The sequence below is a fragment of the Scyliorhinus torazame genome, chromosome 21 (assembly GCF_047496885.1).
Source record: "Scyliorhinus torazame isolate Kashiwa2021f chromosome 21, sScyTor2.1, whole genome shotgun sequence".
Taxonomy (NCBI): Eukaryota; Metazoa; Chordata; class Chondrichthyes; order Carcharhiniformes; family Scyliorhinidae; genus Scyliorhinus; species Scyliorhinus torazame.
The window spans coordinates 134,115,361-134,141,473 of NC_092727.1; the positions used below are offsets into that span (position 1 = coordinate 134,115,361).

At 56.4% G+C, this 26,113-nt stretch overlaps 1 protein-coding gene across 2 annotated transcripts in view; it reads right to left on the reverse strand.

Annotated features, from left to right (window-relative positions):
* The window catches only part of cntnap1 (contactin associated protein 1), a 107,580-nt gene that overhangs the window by 72,590 nt on the left and 8,877 nt on the right, over positions 1-26,113 (reverse strand). Inside the window, exons 5-7 of one of the 2 annotated variants that reach the window (XM_072487709.1) lie at positions 25,956-26,103; positions 16,839-17,042; positions 5,921-6,105 (exon numbers count right to left, since the gene is read on the reverse strand). In XM_072487709.1, coding sequence (XP_072343810.1) covers positions 5,921-6,105; positions 16,839-17,042; positions 25,956-26,103 — 537 coding nt within the window. Of the gene's footprint in view, positions 1-5,920; positions 6,106-16,838; positions 17,043-25,955; positions 26,104-26,113 lie in introns of those variants that run through there. The other variant, XM_072487710.1, reaches the window with a different exon arrangement.

A 26,113-nucleotide genomic window follows, 5' to 3' on the forward strand; every position in this document is an offset into this window, starting at 1 on the left:
AGAAAGGAAACAGAAATCGAGGCTAGTACTCCAGAGAATCCATACTCCCCACTGGTGCTCCGAGTACCCTGACATTGGACCACCCGGGGTCCATGCTGCACCCGAGAGGGGCAGGGTGTGCACCTCAAAATCAGAATGCCCTTTTTTAAAGGGTGTTGTTGTTATGAGAGGTGGGGATCAGGGGGGCTTCACCTCCCATGACGGAGCCCCCCCCTTGGCAGCAATTGTTGGGAGGGTATTTGCCACCATTCCACCCCTCGGGCTGCTGGCCACCAGGCCCACGCTCCTCAGGACTTCCACCAATTCATGCCAGCCAGACTCTAGGCTGGGTGGGGGGCCGATGCTGGAGTATCTGACCTGACTGGTGAATGGTGCGTCCTGCCCGCCAATGGTATGCAGATCAGCTCTAACGGGCACTTCGCAGGGTCCTGCTGGGTCAGGGCGGAGAACCCAATTGGACCACTGGGACACCCGCTGTGGCAGACGGGGCCGGAGGGGGAGGGGGCACAGCCCCAATCCCGATTCCGCCAGTCGCGGGAGTCTCCTTCCAATCGGCATTCCCGATCTTCGAGGCGGGAAACAGGGAGTCCCAGCCCAAGTGCCCGAGGCTGGGTGGGAAAACTCGAGATGGAATGCCTCAGTCACATTCCGCCCTGTCGTTAGTAGGTACAACTTATTAATATCTCCTGAGTTACTTCACCAAATTGTCTCCTTAATCGTCTCCCTCAATGGAGAACGTCTGAAATGAACACAATTAAAATTTAAGTTCAAATAAATCTAGAACTTAGAGCTTTGATTCAACTCAGTAAATCGCTCGGCCATTTCAGAGTCAACCACATTGCTGTGGGTCTGGAGTCACATGTAGGCCAGACCGGGTGAGGACGGCAGATTTCCTTCCCATAGAATCCCTACAGTGCAGAAGGAGGTCATTCAGCCCATCGAACCTGCACCGACCCTCCGAAAGAGCAATGTAGGTCCACTCCCCCGCCCTATCCCTGTATCCTGTACACTCATACACACTAAGGGCAATTTATCATGGCCAATCCACCAAACCTGGACATCTTTGGATTGTGGGAGGAAACCGGAGCACCCGGAGGAAACCCGCGCGCACACGGGGAGGACGTGCAGACTCCACACAGTCACCCGAGGATGGGATTGAACTCGGATCCCTGGTGCTGTGAGGCAGCTGTGCTAACCACTGTGCCACCAAAGGAGGCATTAGTAAACCAGATGGGTCCTTAAGGTTATTAGATCTTTAATTCCAGATTTTATTTTAATTGAATTCAAATTCCACTTCTTATTGTCGTGGGATTCGGACACCGATTCACTCACCCAGTGACAATATCACTATGTCACCAAATCGCCTGTGATGCCAGATACATTGTAGAAGACTGACAGATGGTTAGTAGTAAGTGGGCTGTACACCAGCTGTATATGTCGGGATTGACCGGTTCACCAGGACAACGACACTCAAGCAGGAAAGGCTGCATCATTTAACACACACGCTCTCGCGCTCTCCCCCCTCACACGCTCTCGCGCTCTCCCCCTCACACGCTCTCGCTCTCCCCCCTCACACGCTCTCGCTCTCCCCCCTCACACGCTCTCGCTCTCTCCCCCTCACACGCTCTCTCCCCTCCTCACACGCGCGCTCTCTCCCCCCTCACACGCGCGCTCTCTACCCCTACCACGCGCGCTCTCTCCCCCCTCACACGGGCGCGCTCTCCCCCCCTCATATGCGCGCGCTATGTGACCCACACCCCCCACACACACACACACACACCCCGACACACACACACACACCCCCCCCCACACACACACACACACACCCCGACACACACACACACACCCCCACACACCCCCCCCACACACATACTCCCCCACACACACACCCCCCCCACACACACACACACACACCCCCACACACCCCCCCCACACACACCCCCACCCCACACCCCCCCCCCACACACACACACCTCACACCCCCCCCACACACACACACCTCACACACCCCCCACACGCACACAACCCCACACACACACACCCACTCCGCCACACCCCCACACACACACAACCCCACCCCCCCCACACACACACAACTCCACCCCACCCCCCACACACACACAAGCCCCACACACCCCACACCACATCCCCCCACACCCCCCACACACACCCCCCACGACCACCCCCCCACGCCCACCCCCCCACGCCCACCCCCCCACACCCCACCCCCACACCACCCCCCACCCCCCACCCCCACCCCCCCCACACCCACCCCCCCCACACCCACAACCACCCCCCCACACCCACAACCACCCCCCCACCCCCACAACCACCCCCCCACCCCCACCCCACCCCCACACCCCCCCCACACCCACACCCCCCCACACCCACCCCCCCCACACCCACACCCACCCCCCCCACACCCACCCCCCCCCACACGCACACACACCCCGACACGCACACACACCCCGACACGCACACACACCCCCGACACGCACACACCCCCCGACACGCACACACCCCCCGACACGCACACACCCCCCGACACGCACACACCCCCCGACACGCACACACCCCCCGACACGCACACACCCCCCGACACGCACACACCCCCCGACACGCACACACCCCCTGACACACACACACCCCCCGACACACACACACACCCGACACACACACACCCCGACACACACACACACCCCGACACACACACACACCCCGACACACACACACACCCCGACACACACACACACCCCGACACACACACACACCCCGACACACACACACACCCCGACACACACACACACCCCGACACACACACACACCCCGACACACACACACACCCCGACACACACACACACCCCCGACACACACACACACCCCCGACACACACACACACCCCCGACACACACACACCCCCACACCCCCGACACACACACACCCCCGACACACACACACCCCCGACACACACACCCCCAACACACACACCCCCGACACACACACCCCCGACACACACACCCCCGACACACACACCCCCGACACACACACCCCCGACACACACACCCCCGACACACACACCCCCGACACACCCCCCCCCGACACAACCCCCCCCCCGACACAACCCCCCCCCCGACACAACCCCCCCCGACACAACCCCCCCCGACACAACCCCCCCCCGACACACACCCCCCCGACACCACCCCCCCCGACACCCCCCCCGAGACACACACAGCCCCCCGACACCCCCCCCGACACACACACACCCCCCCGACACACACACCCCCCCGACACACACCCCCCCCGACACACACACCCCCCCCACACACACACACCCCCCACACACACACACCCCCCCCACACACACACCCCCCCCACACACACACCCCCCCCACACACACCCCCCCCACACACACACCCCCCCCACACACACACCCCCCACACACACACACACCCCCACACCCCCCACACACACACCCCCACACACACACACACCCACACACATACACCCCACACACACACACACCCCCCACACACACACACCCCCCACACACACACACCCCCCACACACACACCCCCCACACACACACACCCCCCCACACCCCCCACACACACACCCCCCACACACACACACCCCCCACACACACACACCCCCCACACACACACACACCCCCACACCCCCCACACACACACCCCCCACACACACACACCCCCCACACACATACACCCCCCACACACACACACCCCCCACACACACACCCCCCACACACACACCCCCCACACACACACACCCCCCCACACCCCCCACACACACACCCCCCCCACACACACACCCCCCACACACACACACCCCCACACACACACACCCCCCACACACACACACCCCCCACACACACACCCCCCCACACACACACCCCCCACACACACCCCCCCGACACCCCCCCCGACACACACACCCCCACCCCGACACCCACACACCCCCGACACCCACACCCCCCCGACACCCACACCCCACGACACCCCCCCCCCCGACACAACCCCCCCGACACCACCCCCCCGACCCCCCCCGAGACACACCCCCCCCCGACACCCCCCCCCCCGACACACACCCCCCCGACACCCCCCCCCCCGACACACACACCCCCCCGACACACACACCCCCCCGACACACACACCCCCCCGACACACACACCCCCCCGACACACACACCCCCCCGACACACACCCCCCCCCGACACACACACACCCCCCCGACACACACACACCCCCGACACACACACCCCCGACACAACCCCCCCCGACACAACCCCCCCCGACACAACCCCCCCCGACACAACCCCCCCCGACACAACCCCCCCCGACACAACCCCACCCCCGACACAACCCCACCCCCGACACAACCCCACCCCCGACACAACCCCCCCCGACACAACTCCCCCCCCCGACACAACCCCCCCCCGACACACACACCCCCGACACACACCCCCCCCGACACACACCCCCCCCCGACACTCACACCCCCCCGACACTCACACCCCCCGACACACCCCCTCGACACACCCCCTCGACACACCCCCTCGACACACCCCGACACCACCCCCCCGACACCCCCCCCCGAGACACACACAGCCCCCCGACACCCCCCCCGACACACACACCCCCCCCGACACACACCCCCCCGACACACACCCACCCCCCCGACACACACACCCCCCCCGACACACACCATCTCCCCGACACACACCCCCCCCGACACACACACCCCCCACACACACACACCCCCCCCCGACACACCCCCCCGACACACACACCCCCCCGACACACACACCCCCCCGACACACACACCCCCCGACACACACACCCCCCCGACACACACACCCCCCCGACACACATACCCCCCCGACACACACCCCCCCCGACACACACCCCCCCCGACACACCCCCCCCCCCGACACACACACCCCCCCGACACACACCCCCGCGCGCACACACCCCCGACACACACACCCCCGACACAACCCCCCCGACACACACACCCCCCCGACACACACACCCCCCCGACACACACACACACCCCCGACACACACACACCCCCGACACACACACACCCCCGACACACACCCGCGCGCGCACGCACCCCGCGCACACGCACCCCGCGCACACGCACCCCGCGCACACGCACCCCGCGCACACGCACCCCGCGCACACGCACCCGACACACACGCACCCGACACACACGCACCCGACACACACGCACCCGACACACACGCACCCGACACACACGCACCCGACACACACGCACCCGACACACACGCACCCGACACACACGCACCCGACACACACGCACCCGACACACACGCACCCGACACACACGCACCCGACACACACGCACCCGACACACACACACCCGACACACACACACCCGACACACACACCCCCCCGACACACACACACCCGACACACACACACCCGACACACACACACACCGACACACACACACCCGACACACACACACCCGACACACACACACCCGACACACACACACCGACACACACACACCCGACACACACACCCCCCCGACACACACACACCCGACACACACACACCCGACACACACACACCCGACACACACACACCCGACACACACACACCCGACACACACACACCCGACACACACACACCCGACACACACACACCCGACACACACACACCCGACACACACACACCCGACACACACACACCCGACACACACACACCCGACACACACACACCCGACACACACACACCCGACACACACACCCGACACACACACAAATTGTTGATATGTTTAAATTTGTAACCAATTTGAATCTCTTTCAACGGTACAGAAAATTTTCGCCAGAGTATATCAACCAGTGACAGCTCTAAATGGAAAACCAGCTTACCATAGAATCCAAATCCAGGTGGTCAAAATCACCATTAGTGTGCAGACGTTCAACTTGACCGTCAAGCGTGAAATTAACATCTTGCCCATAGCGCTCAATTTCAACCATGTGCCAATGTTGGTCATTGAGAAAACTGCCCAGTTTAATGGAGGTCTCGCCACTCACAGAATGGATGTTGCTGCTGCCTGCGAGGGAAATGGGGAATGCAAGAGACATAGTAACTCATAAAAATTACACCACATCTGGAAACATAGAAACTAGGAGCAGGAGGCCATTTGGCCCTTTGAACCTGCTACGACTTTCACTATGATCATGGTTAATCGTCAATCTCAGTGTCATAATCCGCATCCGCCCCTTCCCCATTGATGCCAGTAAAACCTAAAAATGTATCTCTCTCTTTCTTGAACACATTCAGTGACTTGGCCTCACAACCTCTCGTGGGAGAGAATTTCACAGGTTCACCACCCTGTAAGTGAAGAAATCTTTCCTCATCTTAGTCCTAAATGGTCAATCCTGTATCCTGACTCTCTGTTTCCTGGTTTGAGATTCTCCAAACAGGGAACACATCTGTTGTGTTGGGTGCTCTGGATCCGTGGAACACAGACAGGCCACCAATACTTCAAATAGTGCAACACTATTTTATTAAGTTAGAAATTGTTGAACATACTTTCACTGTGGGTTAACACGATGTTAGATTAAACTAAAGACCTATGCCTTGTCCTAACCAGTCGATGCACTCAGCACATGGTGAAGATCTGTGCTGCAGGCTGTGAGCTCTGTCCTACTAGGAGGCTGCAGCTCGAATGAACAGGAACTCTGATGCCCCCTGTCTTTATAGTGCGTGTGCTCTAACTGGTGATTGGCTGCGGTGTTGTGTGTGTTGATTGGTCCCGCTGTGTGTCCATCAGTGTGTGTCTGCACCATGATATACTGGTGTATATCATGACAACATCCTCCCTGCATCTCGTCTGTCCACCCTGTTAGAATTTTATACATTTCAATCAGATCGAACTCGAGTGAATACAGGCCCAGATAAACCAATCTCTCCTCATAGAACAGTCCCACCAACCAAACTGGAGGCCGGTGTCAACCTAGTGAACCTCCGCTGCACTCCCTCGGTGGCAAGTATGTCCTTCCTCGGGTAGGGAGACAAAAACTGGCCACAGTACTCCAGGTGTGGTCTTCCCAAGACCCTGTACAACTGCAGTAAGACATCGCTACTTCTGAACTCAATTCCTCTTGCAGTGAAGGCCAACAAACCATTCTCTAGCCTAATTACTGCTGCACCTCCCTCTCCACTTTCACTGAATGGTGCACTAGGACACCCAGAGCTCTTTGTGTATCCACATTTCCCAATATATCACCATTTAAATAACTTGGGCGGGATTCTCGGTTGCATGTAATCAGGGCATGTAATCGGGCGGAAAATAGGTTCCGACGCCAAATCACGATGCTCCGTCCCTCGAAAATGGCATCAATGTGACGCTTGCCGCCTGTACCGGAATACCTTAATCACCGTTCGCATATCATTAGTGGGCCCAGCCTGCGATTCTCCGCTTCCGATGGGCCAAGTTGCCGACGGCGCTGTCCACGTGTGCTCTCAAACATCGTAAAACTGGCATGGTGGCTGCTGAGAGAGCGAGAGAGAGGGCACACGGACAGTGTCCGGCACCGCCATACTTCACCGACAGCCGTGCCGCTGGCCGGGGGCTACTGCCAGGGCTGGGGGGAGTAGTGGGGGGTGGCCAAGAGGTGGCCTGTGGGATCGGGGTGGACGAGTACGGAACACCATTACCCCAGCCGGCAGGGCAGCCATGCGGCACCGCAGCCCGCTGACAGCCCTGGTGCCCTGGGTATAGGCGAGCCTCCCCGGGGCAACCCCATGGGTGCCCTCTGGCCCCAGCCGACCCATCAGCTGTATGGGCGCTCCAGCACAGCCAGCGCCATCTTTCCAGCCCCGATCAGTGTGTGTGTGGGGGAGGGAGGGGGAGGGAGGGTATAATTTAAGCGCGGCTACAGCTTGTCAGTCCTGCGAGTGTCCATCATGGACCCGGCAAATCCCGTTTTCCATGGAATCCAATGCCATTCCACAAGGCACTGGTTCTAACCTCTCACCGGTACCGGAATTGGTGCAGGTCCGTCACCGATTTTCCTGTCGTAGAAGTCCACGAATTCCCCATTGGCGTCAACACTTAGTCGCAGAAACGGAGAATCCAGCCCATTGTTTTTCCTACAAAAGTGGATAACTTGATGTCTAACCACTTTGTGCTGCACCAGCCTGTGTTTGCCCACTCACGCAACTTACCTGAATCACCGTGAAGCCTCCTGGATTCCTCCTCACATCTCACAATTCCACCCAGTTTTGTGTCTTGGCTTGGCGACCAAAGCCAAAAGGTAGTTGTCATAGAATTTACAGTGCAGAAGGAGGCCATTCGGCCCATCGAGTCTGCACCGGCTCTTGGAAAGAGCACCCTACCCAAGCCCACACCTCCACTCTATCCCCACAACCCAGTAACCCCACCCAACACTAAGGGCAATTTTGGACACTAAGGGCAATTTACCATGGCCAATCCACCTAACCTGCACATCTTTGGACTGTGGGAGGAAACCGGAGCACCCGGAGGAAACCCACGCACACACGGGGAGGATGTGCAGACTCCGCATAGACAGTGACCCAAGCCGGAATCGAACCCGGGTCCCTGGAGCTGTGATAAATGATTTGGAGGAAAATGCAACTGGTCTGATTAGTAAGTTTGCGGACAACACAAAGGTTGGTGGAATTGCGGATAGCAATGAGGACTGTCGGAGGATACAGCAGGATTTAGATTGTTTGGAGACTTGGGCGGAGAGATGGCAGATGGAGTTTAATCCGGACAAATGTGAGGTAATGCATTTTGGAAGGTCTAATGCAGGTAGGGAATATACAGTGAAGGTAGAACCCTCAAGAGTATTGACAGTCAGAGAGATCTAGGAGTACAGATCCACAGGTCATTGAAAGGGGCAACACAGGTGGAGAAGGTAGTCAAGAAGGCATACGGCATGCTTGCCTTCATTGGCCGGGGTATTGAGTATAAGAATTGGCAAGTCATGTTACAGCTGTATAGAACCTTAGTTCGGCCACACTTGGAGTATAGTGTTCAATTCTGGTCGCCACACTGCCAGAAGGATGTGGAGACTTTAGAGAGGGTGCAGAAGAGATTTACCAGGATGTTGCCTGGTATGGAGGGCACTAGCTATGAGGAGCGGTGGAATAAACTCGGTTTGTTCTCACTGGAACGAAGGAGGTTGAAGGGCGACCTGATAGAGGTCTACAAAATTATGAGGGGCACAGACAGAGTGGATAGTCAGAGGCTTTTTCCCAGGGTAGAGGGGTCAATTACTAGGGGGCATAGGTTTAAGGTGCGAGGGGCAAGGTTTAGAGATGTACGAGGCAAGTTTATTTACACAGAGGGTAGTGGGTGCCTGGAACTCGCTACCGGAGGAGGTGGTGGAAGCAGGGACGATAGAGACATTTAAGGGGCATCTTGACAAATACATGAATAGGATGGGAATAGAAGGATACGGACCCAGGAAGTGTAGAAGATTGTAGTTTAGTCGGGCAGCATGGTCGGCACGGGCTTGGAGGGCCGAAGGGGCTGTTCCTGTGCTGTACATTTCTTTGTTCTTGGTTGTTATCTTAGATTGCAACAGGATCTTGACCAATTGGCCTGTGGGCCAATGAAAGGCAGATGGAGTTTAATTTGGATAAACGAGGTGATGCATTTTGGTCGATCAAATCAGGGGCCTACTCAGTTAATGGTAGGGAGTTGGGGAGAGTTACAGAACAAAGCGATCCAGGAGTACTGGTTCATAGCTCCTTGAAGGTGGAGTTGCAGGTGGACAGGGTGGTGAAGGCATTCAGTATGCTTGGTTTCATTGGTCAGAATATTGAATACATAAGAACATAAGAACTAGGAGCAGGAGTCGGCCATCTGGCCCCTCGAGCCTGCTCCGCCATTCGATGAGATCATGGCTGATCTTTTGTGAACTCAGCTCCACTTTCCGGCCCGAACACCATAACCCTTAATCCCTTTATTCTTCAAAAAACTATCTATCTTTATCTTGAAAACATTTAATGAACGAGCCTCAATTGCTTCACTGGGCAAGGAATTCCATAGATTCATAGCCCTTTGGGTGAAGAAGTTCCTCCTAAGCTCAGTCCTAAATCTACTTCTCCTTATTTTGAGGCTATGCCCCCTAGTTCTGCTTTCACCCGCCAGTGGAAACAACCTGCCCGCATCTATCCTATCTATTCCCTTCATAATTTTATATGTTTCTATAAGATCCCCCCTCATCCTTCTAAATTTCAACAAGTACAGTCCCAGTCTACTCAACCTCTCCTTGTAATCCAACCCCTTCAGCTCTGGGATTAACCTAGTGAATCTCCTCTGCACACCCTCCAGTGCCAGTACATCCTTTCTCAGGTAAGGAGACCAAAACTGAACACAATACTCCAGGTGTGGCCTCACTAACACCTTATACAATTGCAGCATAACCTCCCTAGTCTTAAACTCCATCCCTCTAGCAATGAAGGACAAAACTCCATTTCCCTTCTTACTCACCTGTTGCACCTGTAAATCAATCCTTTGCGACTCATGCACTAGCACACCCAGGTCCCTCTGCACAGCAGCATGTTTTAATATTTTATCATTTAAATAATAATCCCTTTTGCTGATATTCCTACCAAAATGGATAATCTCACATTTGTCAACATTGTATTCCATCTGCCAGACCCTAGCCCATTCACTTAGCCTATCCAAATCCCTCTGCAAACTTCCAGTATCCTCTGCACTTTTTGCTTCACCACTCATCTTAGTGTCGTCTGCAAACTTGGACACATTGCCCTTGGTCCCCAACTCCAAATCATCTATGTAAATTGTGAACAGTTGTGGGTCCAACACTGATCCCTGAGGGACACCACTAGCTACTGATTGTCAACCAGAGAAACACCCATTAATCCCCACTCTTTGCTTTCTATTAATTAACCAATCCTCTATCCATGTTACTACTTTCCCCTTAATGCCATGCATCTTTATCTTATGCAGCAACCTTTTGTGTGGCACCTTGTCAAAATACAGGAGTTGGGACGTCTTGTTGAATTTGTACAAAAGATAAATAAGACCACTGTGTTCCGTTCTGGTCACCCTATTATCGGAAGGACATTGTTAAACTAGAAAGAGTGCAGGAGAGATTTACGAGGATGCTACCAGGACTTGATGGTCTGAGTTATCAGGGGAGGCTGGATAGGCTGGGACTTGTTTCCCGGGAGCGTAGGAGGCTCAGGGATGATCTTATAGAGGTCTATAAAATAATGAGGGGCATAGATAAGGTAGATGGTCAACATCTTTTCCCAAAGGTAGAGGAGTCTAGAACCTGGAGGGCATAGGTCTATGGTGAGCGGGGAGACCAGAAGGGAAATGTCTTCACACAGCGGGTGGGGAGCATCTGGAACGGACTTCGTGAGGCAGTGGCAGAGGCAGGTACGATTTTGTCCTTTAAAACACAGTTAGACAGTTACATGGGCAGGGTGGGTATAGAGGGATATGGACCAAATGCAGGTAAGTGGGACTAGCTTAGTGATAGAAACTGGGCTGCCAAGTCAGAATTTATTGCCCATCCCTAATTTCCCCTTGAGAAGGTTGTGGTGAGCTTCTTCTTGAGCCACTGCAGTCAATGTGGCGGAGATACACCCTGCGGTGTTGGTACACCCTGCGGCGCTGGTACACCCTGCGGCGCTGGTACACCCTGCGGCGCTGGTACACCCTGCGGCGCTGGTACACCCTGCGGCGCTGGTACACCCTGTGGTGTTGGTACACCCTGCGGCGTTGGTACACCCTGCGGCGCTGGTACACCCTGCGGCGTTGGTACACCCTGCGGCGCTGGTACACCCTGTGGCGTTGGTACACCCTGTGGTGTTGGTACACCCTGCGGTGTTGGTACACCCTGCGGTGTTGGTACACCCTGCGGCGTTGGTACACCCTGCGGTGTTGGTACACCCTGCGGTGTTGGTACACCCTGCGGTGTGGTGGATGTGCAAAGAGACTGGGGGGGGAATCAGGTGCAAAGATCCTTAAAATGTCACAAACAAGTGCAGAAAATAATCAAAAAGTCTTATGGAAAGCTGACCTTTATATCTAGAGGATTGGAGTATAAATACACAGGGATATGCTGCAGCTTTACAAAACCCTGGTTAGACCCCACTTGGAGTCTCTGGGAGCAGTTCTGGGCACCACACCTTAGGGAGGATATTTTGGCCTTGGAGGGAGAGCAACGTACGTTTACAAAAATTATACCCGGACTTCAGGGACTGAGTTGCAAGGAGAGATTACTTAAATTGTACCTGTTTTTGCTGGAAATTAGAAGGTTAAAGGGCTGACCAGATTGAAGTATTAATAGAACATAGAACAATACAGCGCAGTACAGGCCCTTCGGCCCACGATGTTGCACCGAAACAAAAGCCATCTAACCTACACTATGCCATTATCATCCATATGTTTATCCAATAAACTTTTAAATGCCCTCAATGTTGGCGAGTTCACTACTGTAGCAGGTAGGGCATTCCACGGCCTCACTACTCTTTGCGTAAAGAACCTACCTCTGACCTCTGTCCTATATCTATTACCCCTCAGTTTAAAGCTATGTCCCCTCGTGCCAGCCATTTCCATCCGCGGGAGAAGGCTCTCACTGTCCACCCTATCTAACCCCCTGATCATTTTGTATGCCTCTATTAAGTCTCCTCTTAACCTTCTTCTCTCCAACGAAAACAACCTCAAGTCCATCAGCCTTTCCTCATAAGATTTTCCCTCCATACCAGGCAACATCCTGGTAAATCTCCTTTGCACCCGCTCCAAAGCCTCCACGTCCTTCCTATAATGCGGTGACCAGAACTGTACGCAATACTCCAAATGCGGCCGTACCAGAGTTCTGTACAGCTGCAACATGACCTCCCGACTCCGGAACTCAATCCCTCTATCAATAAAGGCCAACACTCCATAGGCCTTCTTCACAACCCTATCAACCTGGGTGGCAACTTTCAGGGATCTATGTACATGGACACCTAGATCCTCTGCTCATCCACACTTTCAAGAACTTTACCATTAGCCAAATATTCCACATTCCTGTTATTCCTTCCAAAGTGAATCACCTCACACTTCTCTACATTAAACTCCATTTGCCACCTCTCAGCCCAGCTCTGCAGCTTATCTATGTCCCTCTGTAACCTGCTACATCCTTCCACACTATCGACAACACCACCGACTTTAGTATCGTCTGCAAATTTACTCACCCACCCTTCTGCGCCTTCCTCTAGGTCATTGATAAAAATGACAAACAGCAACGGCCCCAGAACAGATCCTTGTGGTACTCCACTTGTGACTGTACTCCATTCTGAACATTCCCCATCAACCACCACCCTCTGTCTTCTTTCAGCTAGCCAATTTCTGATCCACATCTCTAAATCACCCTCAATCCCCAGCCTCCGTATTTTCTGCAATAGCCTACCGTGGGGAACCTTATCAAACGCTTTGCTGAAATCCATATACACCACATCAACTGCTCTACCCTCATCTACCTGTTCAGTCACCTTCTCAAAGAACTCAATAAGGTTTGTGAGGCATGACCTACCCTTCACAAAGCCATGCTGACTATCCCTGATCATATTATTCCTATCTAGATGATTTTAAATCTTGTCTCTTATAATCCCCTCCAAGACTTTACCCACTACAGACGTGAGGCTCACCGGTCTATAGTTGCTGGGGTTGTCTCTGCTCCCCTTTTTGAACAAAGGGACCACATTTGCTGTCCTCCAGTCCTCTGGCACTATTCCTGTAGCCAATGATGACATAAAAATCAAAGCCAAAGGTCCAGCAATCTCTTCCCTGGCCTCCCAGAGAATCCTAGGATAAATCCCATCAGGTCCCGGGGACTTATCTATTTTCAGCCTGTCCAGAATTGCCAACACCTCTTCTCTACGTACCTCAATGCCATCTATTCTATTAGCCTGCGGCTCAGCATTCTCCTCCACAACATTATCTTTTTCCTGAGTGAATACTGACGAAAAATATTCATTTAGTATCTCGCCTATCTCTTCAGACTCCACACACAATTTCCCATCCCTGTCCTTGACTGGTCCTACTCTTTCCCTAGTCATTCGCTTATTCCTGACATACCTATAGAAAGCTTTTGGGTTTTCCTTGATCCTTCCTGCCAAATACTTCTCATGTCCCCTCCTTGCTCGTCTTAGCTCTCTCTTTAGATCCTTCCTCGCTACCTTGTAACTATCCATCGCCCCAACTGAAACTTCACACCTCATCTTCACATAGGCCTCCTTCTTCCTCTTAACAAGAGATTCCACTTCCTTGGTAAACCACGGTTCCCTCGCTCGACGCCTTCCTCCCTGCCTGACCGGTACATACTTATCAAGAACACGCAGTCGCTGATCCTTGAACAAGCCCCACTTATCCAGTGTGCCCAACACTTGCAGCCTACTTCTCCACCTTATCCCCCCCAAGTCACGTCTAATGGCATCATAATTGCCCTTCCCCCAGCTATAACTCTTGCCTTGCGGTGTATACTTATCCCTTTCCATCATTAACGTAAACGTCACCGAATTGTGGTCACTGTCCCCAAAGTGCTCTCCTACCACCAAATCCAACACCTGGCCTGGTTCATTACCCAAAACCAAATCCAACGTGGCCTCGCCTCTTGTTGGCCTGTCAACATATTGTTTCAGGAAACCCTCCTGCACACACTGTACAAAAAACGACCCATCTATTGTACTCGAACTATATCTTTTCCAGTCAATATTTGGAAAATTAAAGTCTCCCATAATAACTACCCTGTTACTTTCACTCATATCCAGAATGATCTTCGCCATCCTTTCCTCTACATCCCTAGAACTATTAGGAGGCCTATAAAAAACTCCCAACAGGGTGACCTCTCCTTTCCTGTTTCTAACTTCAGCCCATACTACCTCAGAAGAGGAGTCCCCATCTAGCATCCTCTCCGCCACCGTAATACTGCTCTTGACTAGCAGCGCCACACCTCCCCCTCTTTTGCCTCCTTCTCTGAGCTTACTAAAACACCTAAACCCCGGAACCTGCAACATCCATTCCTGTCCCTGCTCTATCCATGTCTCCGAAATAGCCACAACATCGAAGTCCCAGGTACCAACCCATGCTGCCAGTTCCCCTACCTTGTTTCGTATACTCCTGGCATTGAAGTAGACACACTTCAAACCACCTACCTGAACACTGGCCCCCTCCTGCGACGTCAAATCTGTGCTCCTGACCTCTATACTCTCATTCTCCCTTACCCTAAAACTACAATCCAGGTTCCCATGCCCCTGCTGCATTAGTTTAAACCCCCCCAAAGAGCACTAACAAATCTCCCCCCCAGGATATTTGTGCCCCTCAGGTTCAGATGTAGACCATCCTGTCTGTAGAGGTCCCACCTTCCCCAGAAAGAGCCCCAGTTATCCAGAAATCTGAATCCCTCCCGCCTGCACCATCCCTGTAGCCACGTGTTTAAATGCTCTCTCTCCCTATTCCTCATCTCACTATCACGTGGCACGGGCAACAACCCAGAGATAACAACTCTGTTTGTTCTAGTTCTGAGCTTCCATCCTAGCTCCCTGAAAGCCTGCCGGACATCCTTGTCCCCTTTCCTACCTATGTCGTTAGTGCCAATGTGGACCACGACTTGGGGCTGCTCCCCCTCCCCCCTAAGGACCCGGAAAACACGATCCGAGACATCACGTACCCTTGCACCTGGGAGGCAACATACCAAACGTGAGTGTCTCACGCTCCCACAAAATTTCCTATCTGTGCCCCTGACTATAGAGTCCCCAATTACTAATGCTCTGCTCCTCTCCCCCCTTCCCTTCTGAGCAACAGGGACAGACTCCGTGCCAGAGGCCCGTACCCCATGGCTTACCCCTAGTAAGTCCCCCCCCCACAAGTATCCAAAGCGGTATACTTGTTTCTCAGGGGAACGGCCGCAGGGGATCCCTGCACTGACTGCTTTTTCCCAGTATCTCTTACAGTTACCCACCTATCTCCAATCTTTGGTGTAACTAATTCCCTGAAGCTGCTATCTATGACCCCTTCTGCCTCCCGAATGATCCGAAGTTCTTCCAACTCCAGCTCCAGTTCCCTAACTCGGTCTTGGAGGAGCTGGAGATGGCAGCACTTCCTGCAGGTAAAATCAGCAGGGACACTAACTGCATCCCTCACCTCAAACATCCTGCAGGAGGAACATTGCACTCCCTTCCCTGCCATTCCTCTAACTTTCTACCAAGATCTGCCTAACAACTAAATTAAATTTTTTATAAAAAATAATAATATAATAAAATATGGTACTTACCTCAGACCAATGGGTTTTATTATTAGGTTAGAGGAGGAGGGCAGGTGGGAGACACTACACGTGTAGTGTCTCGGGTTTCCTCTCCACCAGAATTTATTGGTGAGGGTCTTCCCAGACGTCCGCGGGTCGACTTCCTGTTCCCGCCTAAAACACTAATTTTTTTTTTTAATTCTCAGCTCCTGCTGAAATTGACTAACCAGCCAGCTCCACTCCCGCCGAAATCGACTGGCCTGCCCCTGCAAAGAGAAGTGCTTTTAAAGGTTGACTTACCTCCCAGCAACCTCCTTCCGCACTGCTCCCGCTGAAACTGACTCACCAGCTGTTCTCCCGCCGAAATCGATGCAAGATAGTTTGTGTTAAGCAAAGATATTAAGGGATATGGGCCAAAGGCAGGTCTATGGAGTTGGGACACAGATCAGACATGGTCTCATTGAATGGCAGGACAGGCTCGTGGCCTCCTCCTGTTTCTACATCTTATAGTTTTACGTTAAATAGTGCAGTTCCCCAGATTAAATACCTAAATTCAAGTGAAACAGCAATTTGGCTCCCTGCAGCTCCACGGTCATATAATCTCCCTCTTGTCCCTCGCTGTGTAACAGAAGGCCATCCTGAACCATTGTTTTGAAGTTGAACGAGATGGAATCAAAGAGTGTGCGAGAAGTTCTATTCTCAAATTGGTAACTCAGAGAACTGTTCCCATCGAAAGAGACCACATCAGAATCTAAAAATTGAACAAATGTTTTCAGCATTAATCCTCGTCAAAGCCAAAAATATCAGTCATGGAAGGTCAGCAGCAGCAAGGACAGACACAGCAGCAGCAAGGACAGGCACAGCAGCAGCAAGGACAGGCACAGCAGCAGCAAGGACAGGCACAGCAGCAGCAAGGACAGGCACAGCAGCAGCAAGGACAGGCACAGCAGCAGCAAGGACAGGCACAGCAGCAGCAAGGACAGGCACAGCAGCAGCAAGGACAGGCACAGCAGCAGCAAGGACAGACACAGCAGCAGCAAGGACAGGCACAGCAGCAGCAAGGACAGACACAGCAGCAGCAAGGACAGGCACAGCAGCAGCAAGGACAGGCACAGCAGCAGCAAGGACAGGCACAGCAGCAGCAAGGACAGGCACAGCAGCAGCAAGGACAGGCACAGCAGCAGCAAGGACAGACACAGCAGCAGCAAGGACAGGCACAGCAGCAGCAAGGACAGGCACAGCAGCAGCAAGGACAGGCACAGCAGCAGCAAGGACAGACACAGCAGCAGCAAGGACAGACACAGCAGCAGCAAGGACAGACACAGCAGCAGCAAGGACAGGCACAGCAGCAGCAAGGACAGACACAGCAGCAGCAAGGACAGACACAGCAGCAGCAAGGACAGGCACAGCAGCAGCAAGGACAGGCACAGCAGCAGCAAGGACAGACACAGCAGCATTTCCATTGTGCTTCATGGTGCAATGGGCAGTTGTGAAGTCCAGTTACTGTTATAATGTTGGAAACTCTCACTCGCCAAAGATGTTTCAGTTACAATAACTGAAACAGATTGGCCAACAAAACATTAACATTAGGTTTTGAATGAGTGGAGACAGAGAATGATTCCTCACGGAGGAAGAGGGCAATCGAGAGAAGATCATCACCCCCACGCCCAGTCACCCAAAAACCCCGTCACCCCTACATCCCCACACCCAAAAGCCCCATCACCCCCACACCCAAAACCCCATCACCCCCACACCCAAAACCCCATCACCCCCACACCCAAAAACCCCTTCATCCCCACACCCAAAACCCCTTCATCCCCACACCCAAAAACCCCATCACCCCCACACCCAAAACCCCATCACCCCCACACCCAAAAACCCCATCACCCCTACATCCCCACACCCAAAAACCCCATCACCCAAAACCCCATCACCCCCACACCCAAAACCCCATCACCCCCACACCCAAAACCCCATCACCCCCACACCCAAAAACCCCGTCACCCCTACATCCCCACATCCAAAAACCCCGTCATCCCCACACCCAAAAACCCCGTCATCCCCACACCCAAAAACCCCATCATCCCCACACCCAAAAACCCCATCACCCCCACACCCAAAAACCCCGTCACCCCTACATCCCATCACCCAAAAACCCCATCATCCCCACACCCAAAAACCCCTTCATCCCCACACCCAAAAACCCCATCATCCCCACACCCAAAAACCCCGTCATCCCCACACCCAAAAACCCCGTCACCCCCACACCCAAAAACCCCGTCACCCCCACACGCACCCCTACATCCCCAAACCCAAAAACCCCGTCATCCCATCACCCAAAAACCCCGTCATCCCCACACCCAAAAACCCCGTCATCCCCACACCCAAAAACCCCGTCATCCCCACACCCACCCCTACATCCCCACACCCCAAAACCCCGCCACCCCCACACGCACCCCTACATCCCCAAACCCCAAAACCCCGTCATCCCATCACCCAAAAACCCCGTCATCCCCACACCCAAAAACCCCGTCATCCCCACACCCACCCCTACATCCCCACACGCAAAAACCCCGTCATCCCCACACCCAAAAACCCCGTCATCCCCACACCCAAAAACCCCGTCATCCCCACACCCAAAAACCCCGTCATCCCCACACCCACCCCTACATCCCCACACCCCAAAACCCCGTCACCCCCACACCCAAAAACCCCATCACCCCTACATCCCATCACCCAAAAACCCCGTCACCCCTACATCCCCATCACCCAAACACCCAGTCACCCCCACACCCAAAAACCCCGTCACCCCCACACCCAAAAACCCCGTCATCCCCACACCCACCCCTACATCCCCACACCCCAAAACCCCGTCACCCCCCCACACCCAAAAACCCCATCACCCCTACATCCCATCACCCAAAAACCCCCGTCACCCCTACATCCCCCATCACCCAAACACCCAGTCACCCCCACACCCAAAAACCCCCGTCATCCCCTACATCCCCATCACCCAAAAACCCCGTCATCCCCACACCCAAAAACCCCCGTCATCCCCCACACCCCAAAACCCCGTCACCCCCGCACCCCCCCTCACCCCCGCGCCCCCCCTCGCCCCCCGCGCCCCCTCGCCCCCTCACCCCCCGCGCCCCCCTCACCCCCCGCGGCCCCCTCACCCCCGCGCCCCCTCACCCCCGCGCCCCCTCACCCCCGCGCCCCCTCACCCCCCGCGCCCCCTCACCCCCGCGCCCCTCACCCCCGCGCCCCCTCACCCCCGCGCCCCCTCACCCCCGCGCCCCCTCACCCCCGCGCCCCCTCACCCCCGCGCCCCCTCACCCCCAGTCATCCCCACGGCCTCTCACCCCCAGTCACCTCCACACCCCAACAAACCCACGAGCCAACACCCCCACGAGCCAACATCCCCACGAGCCAACATCCCCATGAGCCAACACCCCCACCCCCCAACACCCCCATGGGCGTCACACAGAAACCCTGTCGCCCCCATCTGTGCATCTCTCTGTCTCTGTCTCTCTCTCGCTCTCCCTCGCTCCCTCGCTCTCTCGCTCTCCCTCGCTCTCTCGCTCTCTCTCGCTCTCTCTGCCCCTCGCTCTCCCTCGCTCTCTCTGCCCCTCGCTCTCTCTCGCTCTCTCTGCCCCTCGCTCTCTCTCGCTCTCTGCCCCTCTCTCTCGCTCTCTGCCCCTCTCTCTCGCTCTCTGCCCCTCTCTCTCGCTCTCTGCCCCTCTCTCTCGCTCTCTGCCCCTCTCTCTCGCTCTCTGCCCCTCTCTCTCGCTCTCTGCCCCTCTCTCTCGCTCTCTGCCCCTCTCTCTCGCTCTCTGCCCTCTCTCTCGCTCTCTGCCCCTCTCTCTCGTCTCTGCCCCTCTCTCTCGCTCTCTGCCCCTCTCTCTCGCTCTCTGCCCCTCTCTCTCGCTCTCTGCCCCTCTCTCTCGCTCTCTGCCCCTCTCTCTCGCTCTCTGCCCCTCTCTCTCGCTCTCTGCCCCTCTCTCTCGCTCTCTGCCCCTCTCTCTCGCTCTCTGCCCCTCTCTCTCGCTCTCTGCCCCTCTCTCTCGCTCTCTGCCCCTCTCTCTCGCTCTCTGCCCCTCTCTCTCGCTCTCTGCCCCTCTCTCTCGCTCTCTGCCCCTCTCTCTCGCTCTCTGCCCCTCTCTCTCGCTCTCTGCCCCTCTCTCTCGCTCTCTGCCCCTCTCTCTCGCTCTCTGCCCCTCTCTCTCGCTCTCTGCCCCTCTCGCTCTCTGCCCCTCTCTCGCTCTCTGCCCCTCTCTCTCGCTCTCTGCCCCTCTCTCTCGCTCTCTGCCCCTCTCTCTCGCTCTCTGCCCCTCTCTCTCGCTCTCTGCCCTCTCTCTCGCTCTCTGCCCCTCTCTCTCGCTCTCTGCCCCTCTCTCGCTCTCTGCCCCTCTCTCTCTCTCTGCCCCTCTCTCTCTCTCTGTGCCCCCCTCTCTCTCTCTGTGCCCCTCTCTCTCTCTCTGTGCCCCTCTCTCTCTCTCTGTGCCCCTCCCTCTCTCTCTGTGCCCCTCCCTCTCTCTCTGTGCCCCTCCCTCTCTCTCTGTGCCCCTCTCTCTCTCTCTGTGCCCCTCTCTCTCTCTCTGTGCCCCTCTCTCTCTCTCTGTGCCCCTCTCTCTCTCTCTGTGCCCCTCTCTCTCTCTCTGTGCCCCTCTCTCTCTCTCTGTGCCCCTCTCTCTCTCTCTGTGCCCCTCTCTCTCTCTCTGTGCCCCTCTCTCTCTCTCTCTGTGCCCCTCTCTCGCGCTCTGTGCCCCTCTCTCTCTCTCTCTCTGTGCCCCTCTCTCTCTCTGTGCCCCTCTCTCTCTCTCTGTGCCCCTCTCTCTCTCTCTGTGCCCTCTCTCTCTCTCTCTGTGCCCCTCTCTCTCTCTCTGTGCCCCTCTCTCTCTCTCTGTGCCCCTTTCTCTCTCTCTGTGCCCCTCTCTCTCTCTGTGCCCCTCTCTCTCTCTCTGTGCCCCTCTCTCTCTCTCTGTGCCCCTCTCTCTCTCTCTGTGCCCCCCTCTCTCTCTCTGTGCCCCTCTCTCTCTCTCTGTGCCCCTCTCTCTCTCTCTGTGCCCCTCTCTCTCTCTGTGCCCCTCTCTCTCTCTGTGTGCCCCTCTCTCTCTCTCTGTGCCCCTCTCTCTCTCTCTGTGCCCCTCTCTCTCTCTCTGTGCCCCTCTCTCTCTCTCTGTGCCCCTCTCTCTCTCTCTGTGCCCCTCTCTCTCTCTCTGTGCCCCTCTCTCTCTCTCTGTGCCCCTCTCTCTCTCTCTGTGCCCCCCTCTCTCTCTCTGTGCCCCCCTCTCTCTCTCTCTGTGCCCCCCTCTCTCTCTCTCTGCCCCTCTCTCTCTCTGTGCCCCCCTCTCTCTCTGTGCCCCCCTCTCTCTCTCTCTGTGCCCCCCTCTCTCTCTCTCTCTGCCCCTCTCTCTCTCTCTGTGCCCCCCTCTCTCTCTCTCTGCCCCTCTCTCTCTCTCTCTGTGCCCCTCTCTCTCTCTCTGTGCCCCTCCCTCTCTCTCTGTGCCCCCTCTCTCTCTCTCTGTGCCCCTCTCTCTCTCTCTGTGCCCCTCTCTCTCTCTCTGTGCCCCTCTCTCTCTCTCTGTGCCCCTCTCTCTCTCTCTGTGCCCCTCTCTCTCTCTCTGTGCCCCTCTCTCTCTCTCTGTGCCCCTCTCTCTCTCTCTGTGCCCCTCTCTCTCTCTCTGTGCCCCCCTCTCTCTCTCTCTGTGCCCCCCTCTCTCTCTCTCTCTGCCCCTCTCTCTCTCTCTGTGCCCCCCTCTCTCTCTCTCTCTGCCCCTCTCTCTCTCTCTCTGTGCCCCTCTCTCTCTCTCTGTGCCCCTCCCTCTCTCTCTGTGCCCCCTCTCTCTCTCTCTGTGCCCCTCTCTCTCTCTCTGTGCCCCCTCTCTCTCTCTCTGTGCCCCTCTCTCTCTCTCTGTGCCCCTCTCTCTCTCTCTGTGCCCCTCTCTCTCTCTCTGTGCCCCTCTCTCTCTCTCTGTGCCCCTCTCTCTCTCTCTGTGCCCCTCTCTCTCTCTCTGTGCCCCCCTCTCTCTCTCTCTCTGCCCCTCTCTCTCTCTCTCTGTGCCCCTCTCTCTCTCTCTGTGCCCCTCCCTCTCTCTCTGTGCCCCCCTCTCTCTCTCTCTGTGCCCCTCTCTCTCTCTCTGTGCCCCTCTCTCTCTCTCTGTGCCCCTCTCTCTCTCTCTGTGCCCCTCTCTCTCTCTCTGTGCCCCCTCTCTCTCTCTCTGTGCCCCTCTCTCTCTCTCTGTGCCCCTCTCTCTCTCTCTGTGCCCTCTCTCTCTCTCTGTGCCCCCTCTCTCTCTCTCTGTGCCCCTCCCTCTCTCTCTGTGCCCTCTCTCTCTCTCTGTGCCCCTCTCTCTCTCTCTGTGCCCCCTCTCTCTCTCTCTGTGCCCCTCTCTCTCTCTCTGTGCCCCTCTCTCTCTCTCTGTGCCCCTCTCTCTCTCTCTGTGCCCCTCTCTCTCTCTCTGTGCCCCTCTCTCTCTCTCTGTGCCCCTCTCTCTCTCTCTGTGCCCCCCTCTCTCTCTCTGTGCCCCTCTCTCTCTCTCTGTGCCCCTCTCTCTCTCTCTGTGCCCCTCCCTCTCTCTCTGTGCCCCTCTCTCTCTCTCTGTGCCCCTCTCTCTCTCTCTGTGCCCCCCTCTCTCTCTCTCTGTGCCCCCTCTCTCTCTCTCTCTTGCCCCTCTCTCTCTCTCTGTGCCCCCCTCTCTCTCTCTCTCTGCCCCTCTCTCTCTCTCTCTCTGCCCCTCTCTCTCTCTCTCTGTGCCCCTCCCTCTCTCTCTGTGCCCCCCTCTCTCTCTCTCTGTGCCCCTCTCTCTCTCTCTGTGCCCCTCTCTCTCTCTCTGTGCCCCTCTCTCTCTCTCTGTGCCCCTCTCTCTCTCTCTGTGCCCCCTCTCTCTCTCTCTGTGCCCCTCTCTCTCTCTCTGTGCCCCTCTCTCTCTCTCTGTGCCCCTCTCTCTCTCTCTGTGCCCCTCTCTCTCTCTCTGTGCCCCTCTCTCTCTCTCTGTGCCCCCTCTCTCTCTCTCTCTGCCCCCTCTCTCTCTCTCTCTGTGCCCCTCTCTCTCTCTCTGTGCCCCTCCCTCTCTCTCTGTGCCCCCCTCTCTCTCTCTCTGTGCCCCTCTCTCTCTCTCTGTGCCCCTCTCTCTCTCTCTGTGCCCCTCTCTCTCTCTCTGTGCCCCTCTCTCTCTCTCTGTGCCCCTCTCTCTCTCCTGTGCCCCTCTCTCTCTCTCTGTGCCCCTCTCTCTCTCTCTGTGCCCCTCTCTCTCTCTCTGTGCCCCCTCTCTCTCTCTCTGTGCCCCTCCCTCTCTCTCTGTGCCCCTCTCTCTCTCTCTGTGCCCCTCTCTCTCTCTCTGTGCCCCTCTCTCTCTCTCTGTGCCCCTCTCTCTCTCTCTGTGCCCCTCTCTCTCTCTCTGTGCCCCTCTCTCTCTCTCTGTGCCCCTCTCTCTCTCTCTGTGCCTCTCTCTCTCTCTCTGTGCCCCCTCTCTCTCTCTGTGCCCCTCTCTCTCTCTCTGTGCCCCTCCCTCTCTCTCTGTGCCCCCCTCTCTCTCTCTCTGTGCCCCTCTCTCTCTCTCTGTGCCCCTCTCTCTCTCTCTGTGCCCCTCTCTCTCTCTCTGTGCCCCTCTCTCTCTCTCTGTGCCCCTCTCTCTCTCTCTGTGCCCCTCTCTCTCTCTCTGTGCCCCTCTCTCTCTCTCTGTGCCCCTCTCTCTCTCTCTGTGCCCCTCCCTCTCTCTCTGTGCCCCTCTCTCTCTCTCTGTGCCCCTCTCTCTCTCTCTGTGCCCCTCTCTCTCTCTCTGTGCCCCTCTCTCTCTCTCTGTGCCCCTCTCTCTCTCTCTGTGCCCCCCTCTCTCTCTCTCTCTGCCCCTCTCTCTCTCTCTCTGTGCCCCTCTCTCTCTCTCTGTGCCCCTCCCTCTCTCTCTGTGCCCCCCTCTCTCTCTCTCTGTGCCCCTCTCTCTCTCTCTGTGCCCCTCTCTCTCTCTCTGTGCCCCTCTCTCTCTCTCTGTGCCCCTCTCTCTCTCTCTGTGCCCCTCTCTCTCTCTCTGTGCCCCTCTCTCTCTCTCTGTGCCCCTCTCTCTCTCTCTGTGCTCCTCCTCTCTCTCTGTGCCCCTCTCTCTCTCTCTGTGCCCCTCTCTCTCTCTCTGTGCCCCTCTCTCTCTCTCTGTGCCCCTCTCTCTCTCTCTGTGCCCCTCTCTCTCTCTCTGTGCCCCTCTCTCTCTCTCTGTGCCCCTCTCTCTCTCTCTGTGCCCCTCTCTCTCTCTCTGTGCCCCTCTCTCTCTCTCTGTGCCCCTCTCTCTCTCTCTGTGCCCCTCCCTCTCTCTCTGTGCCCCCCTCTCTCTCTCTCTGTGCCCCTCTCTCTCTCTCTGTGCCCCTCTCTCTCTCTCTGTGCCCCTCTCTCTCTCTCTGTGCCCCTCTCTCTCTCTCTGTGCCCCTCTCTCTCTCTCTCTGTGCCCCTCTCTCTCTCTCTGTGCCCCTCTCTCTCTCTCTGTGCCCCTCTCTCTCTCTCTGTGCCCCTCCCTCTCTCTCTGTGCCCCTCTCTCTCTCTCTGTGCCCCTCTCTCTCTCTCTGTGCCCCTCTCTCTCTCTCTGTGCCCCTCTCTCTCTCTCTGTGCCCCTCTCTCTCTCTCTGTGCCCCCCTCTCTCTCTCTCTCTGCCCCTCTCTCTCTCTCTCTGTGCCCCTCTCTCTCTCTCTGTGCCCCTCCCTCTCTCTCTGTGCCCCCCTCTCTCTCTCTCTGTGCCCCTCTCTCTCTCTCTGTGCCCCTCTCTCTCTCTGTGCCCCTCTCTCTCTCTCTGTGCCCCTCTCTCTCTCTCTGTGCCCCTCTCTCTCTCTCTGTGCCCCTCTCTCTCTCTCTGTGCCCCTCTCTCTCTCTCTGTGCCCCTCTCTCTCTCTCTGTGCCCCTCCCTCTCTCTCTGTGCCCCTCTCTCTCTCTCTGTGCCCCTCTCTCTCTCTCTGTGCCCCTCTCTCTCTCTCTGTGCCCCTCTCTCTCTCTCTGTGCCCCTCTCTCTCTCTCTGTGCCCCTCTCTCTCTCTCTGTGCCCCTCTCTCTCTCTCTGTGCCCCTCTCTCTCTCTCTGTGCCCCTCTCTCTCTCTCTGTGCCCCTCTCTCTCTCTCTGTGCCCCTCCCTCTCTCTCTGTGCCCCCCTCTCTCTCTCTCTGTGCCCCTCTCTCTCTCTCTGTGCCCCTCTCTCTCTCTCTGTGCCCCTCTCTCTCTCTCTGTGCCCCTCTCTCTCTCTCTGTGCCCCTCTCTCTCTCTCTGTGCCCCTCTCTCTCTCTCTGTGCCCCTCTCTCTCTCTCTGTGCCCCTCTCTCTCTCTCTGTGCCCCTCCCTCTCTCTCTGTGCCCCTCTCTCTCTCTCTGTGCCCCTCTCTCTCTCTCTGTGCCCCTCTCTCTCTCTCTGTGCCCCTCCCTCTCTCTCTGTGCCCCCCTCTCTCTCTCTCTGTGCCCCTCTCTCTCTCTCTGTGCCCCTCTCTCTCTCTCTCTGCCCCTCTCTCTCTCTCTGTGCCCCCTCTCTCTCTCTGTGCCCCTCTCTCTCTCTCTGTGCCCCTCTCTCTCTCTCTGTGCCCCTCTCTCTCTCTCAATCTGATGTGAATTCCACACACACAGCCTGGCCCGAGTGCCGATCCATTGCCGAGCTCCCTGACTCATGGACCCATGAAGGAGGATGAGCAATATGGGTACTTGCCGTAATGGCAGCCATAGACTTCGACACGGAGCCCAACGTACCGACCCGGCCTCCAACTGATTGCTACGAAGCGGAGTGAGCGTGCGAGAACTGGCCGCCATAACTCATGTCGAACCACATCATCAGAATTCCGGTTTCCTGCGAATGTCTTCAACAAA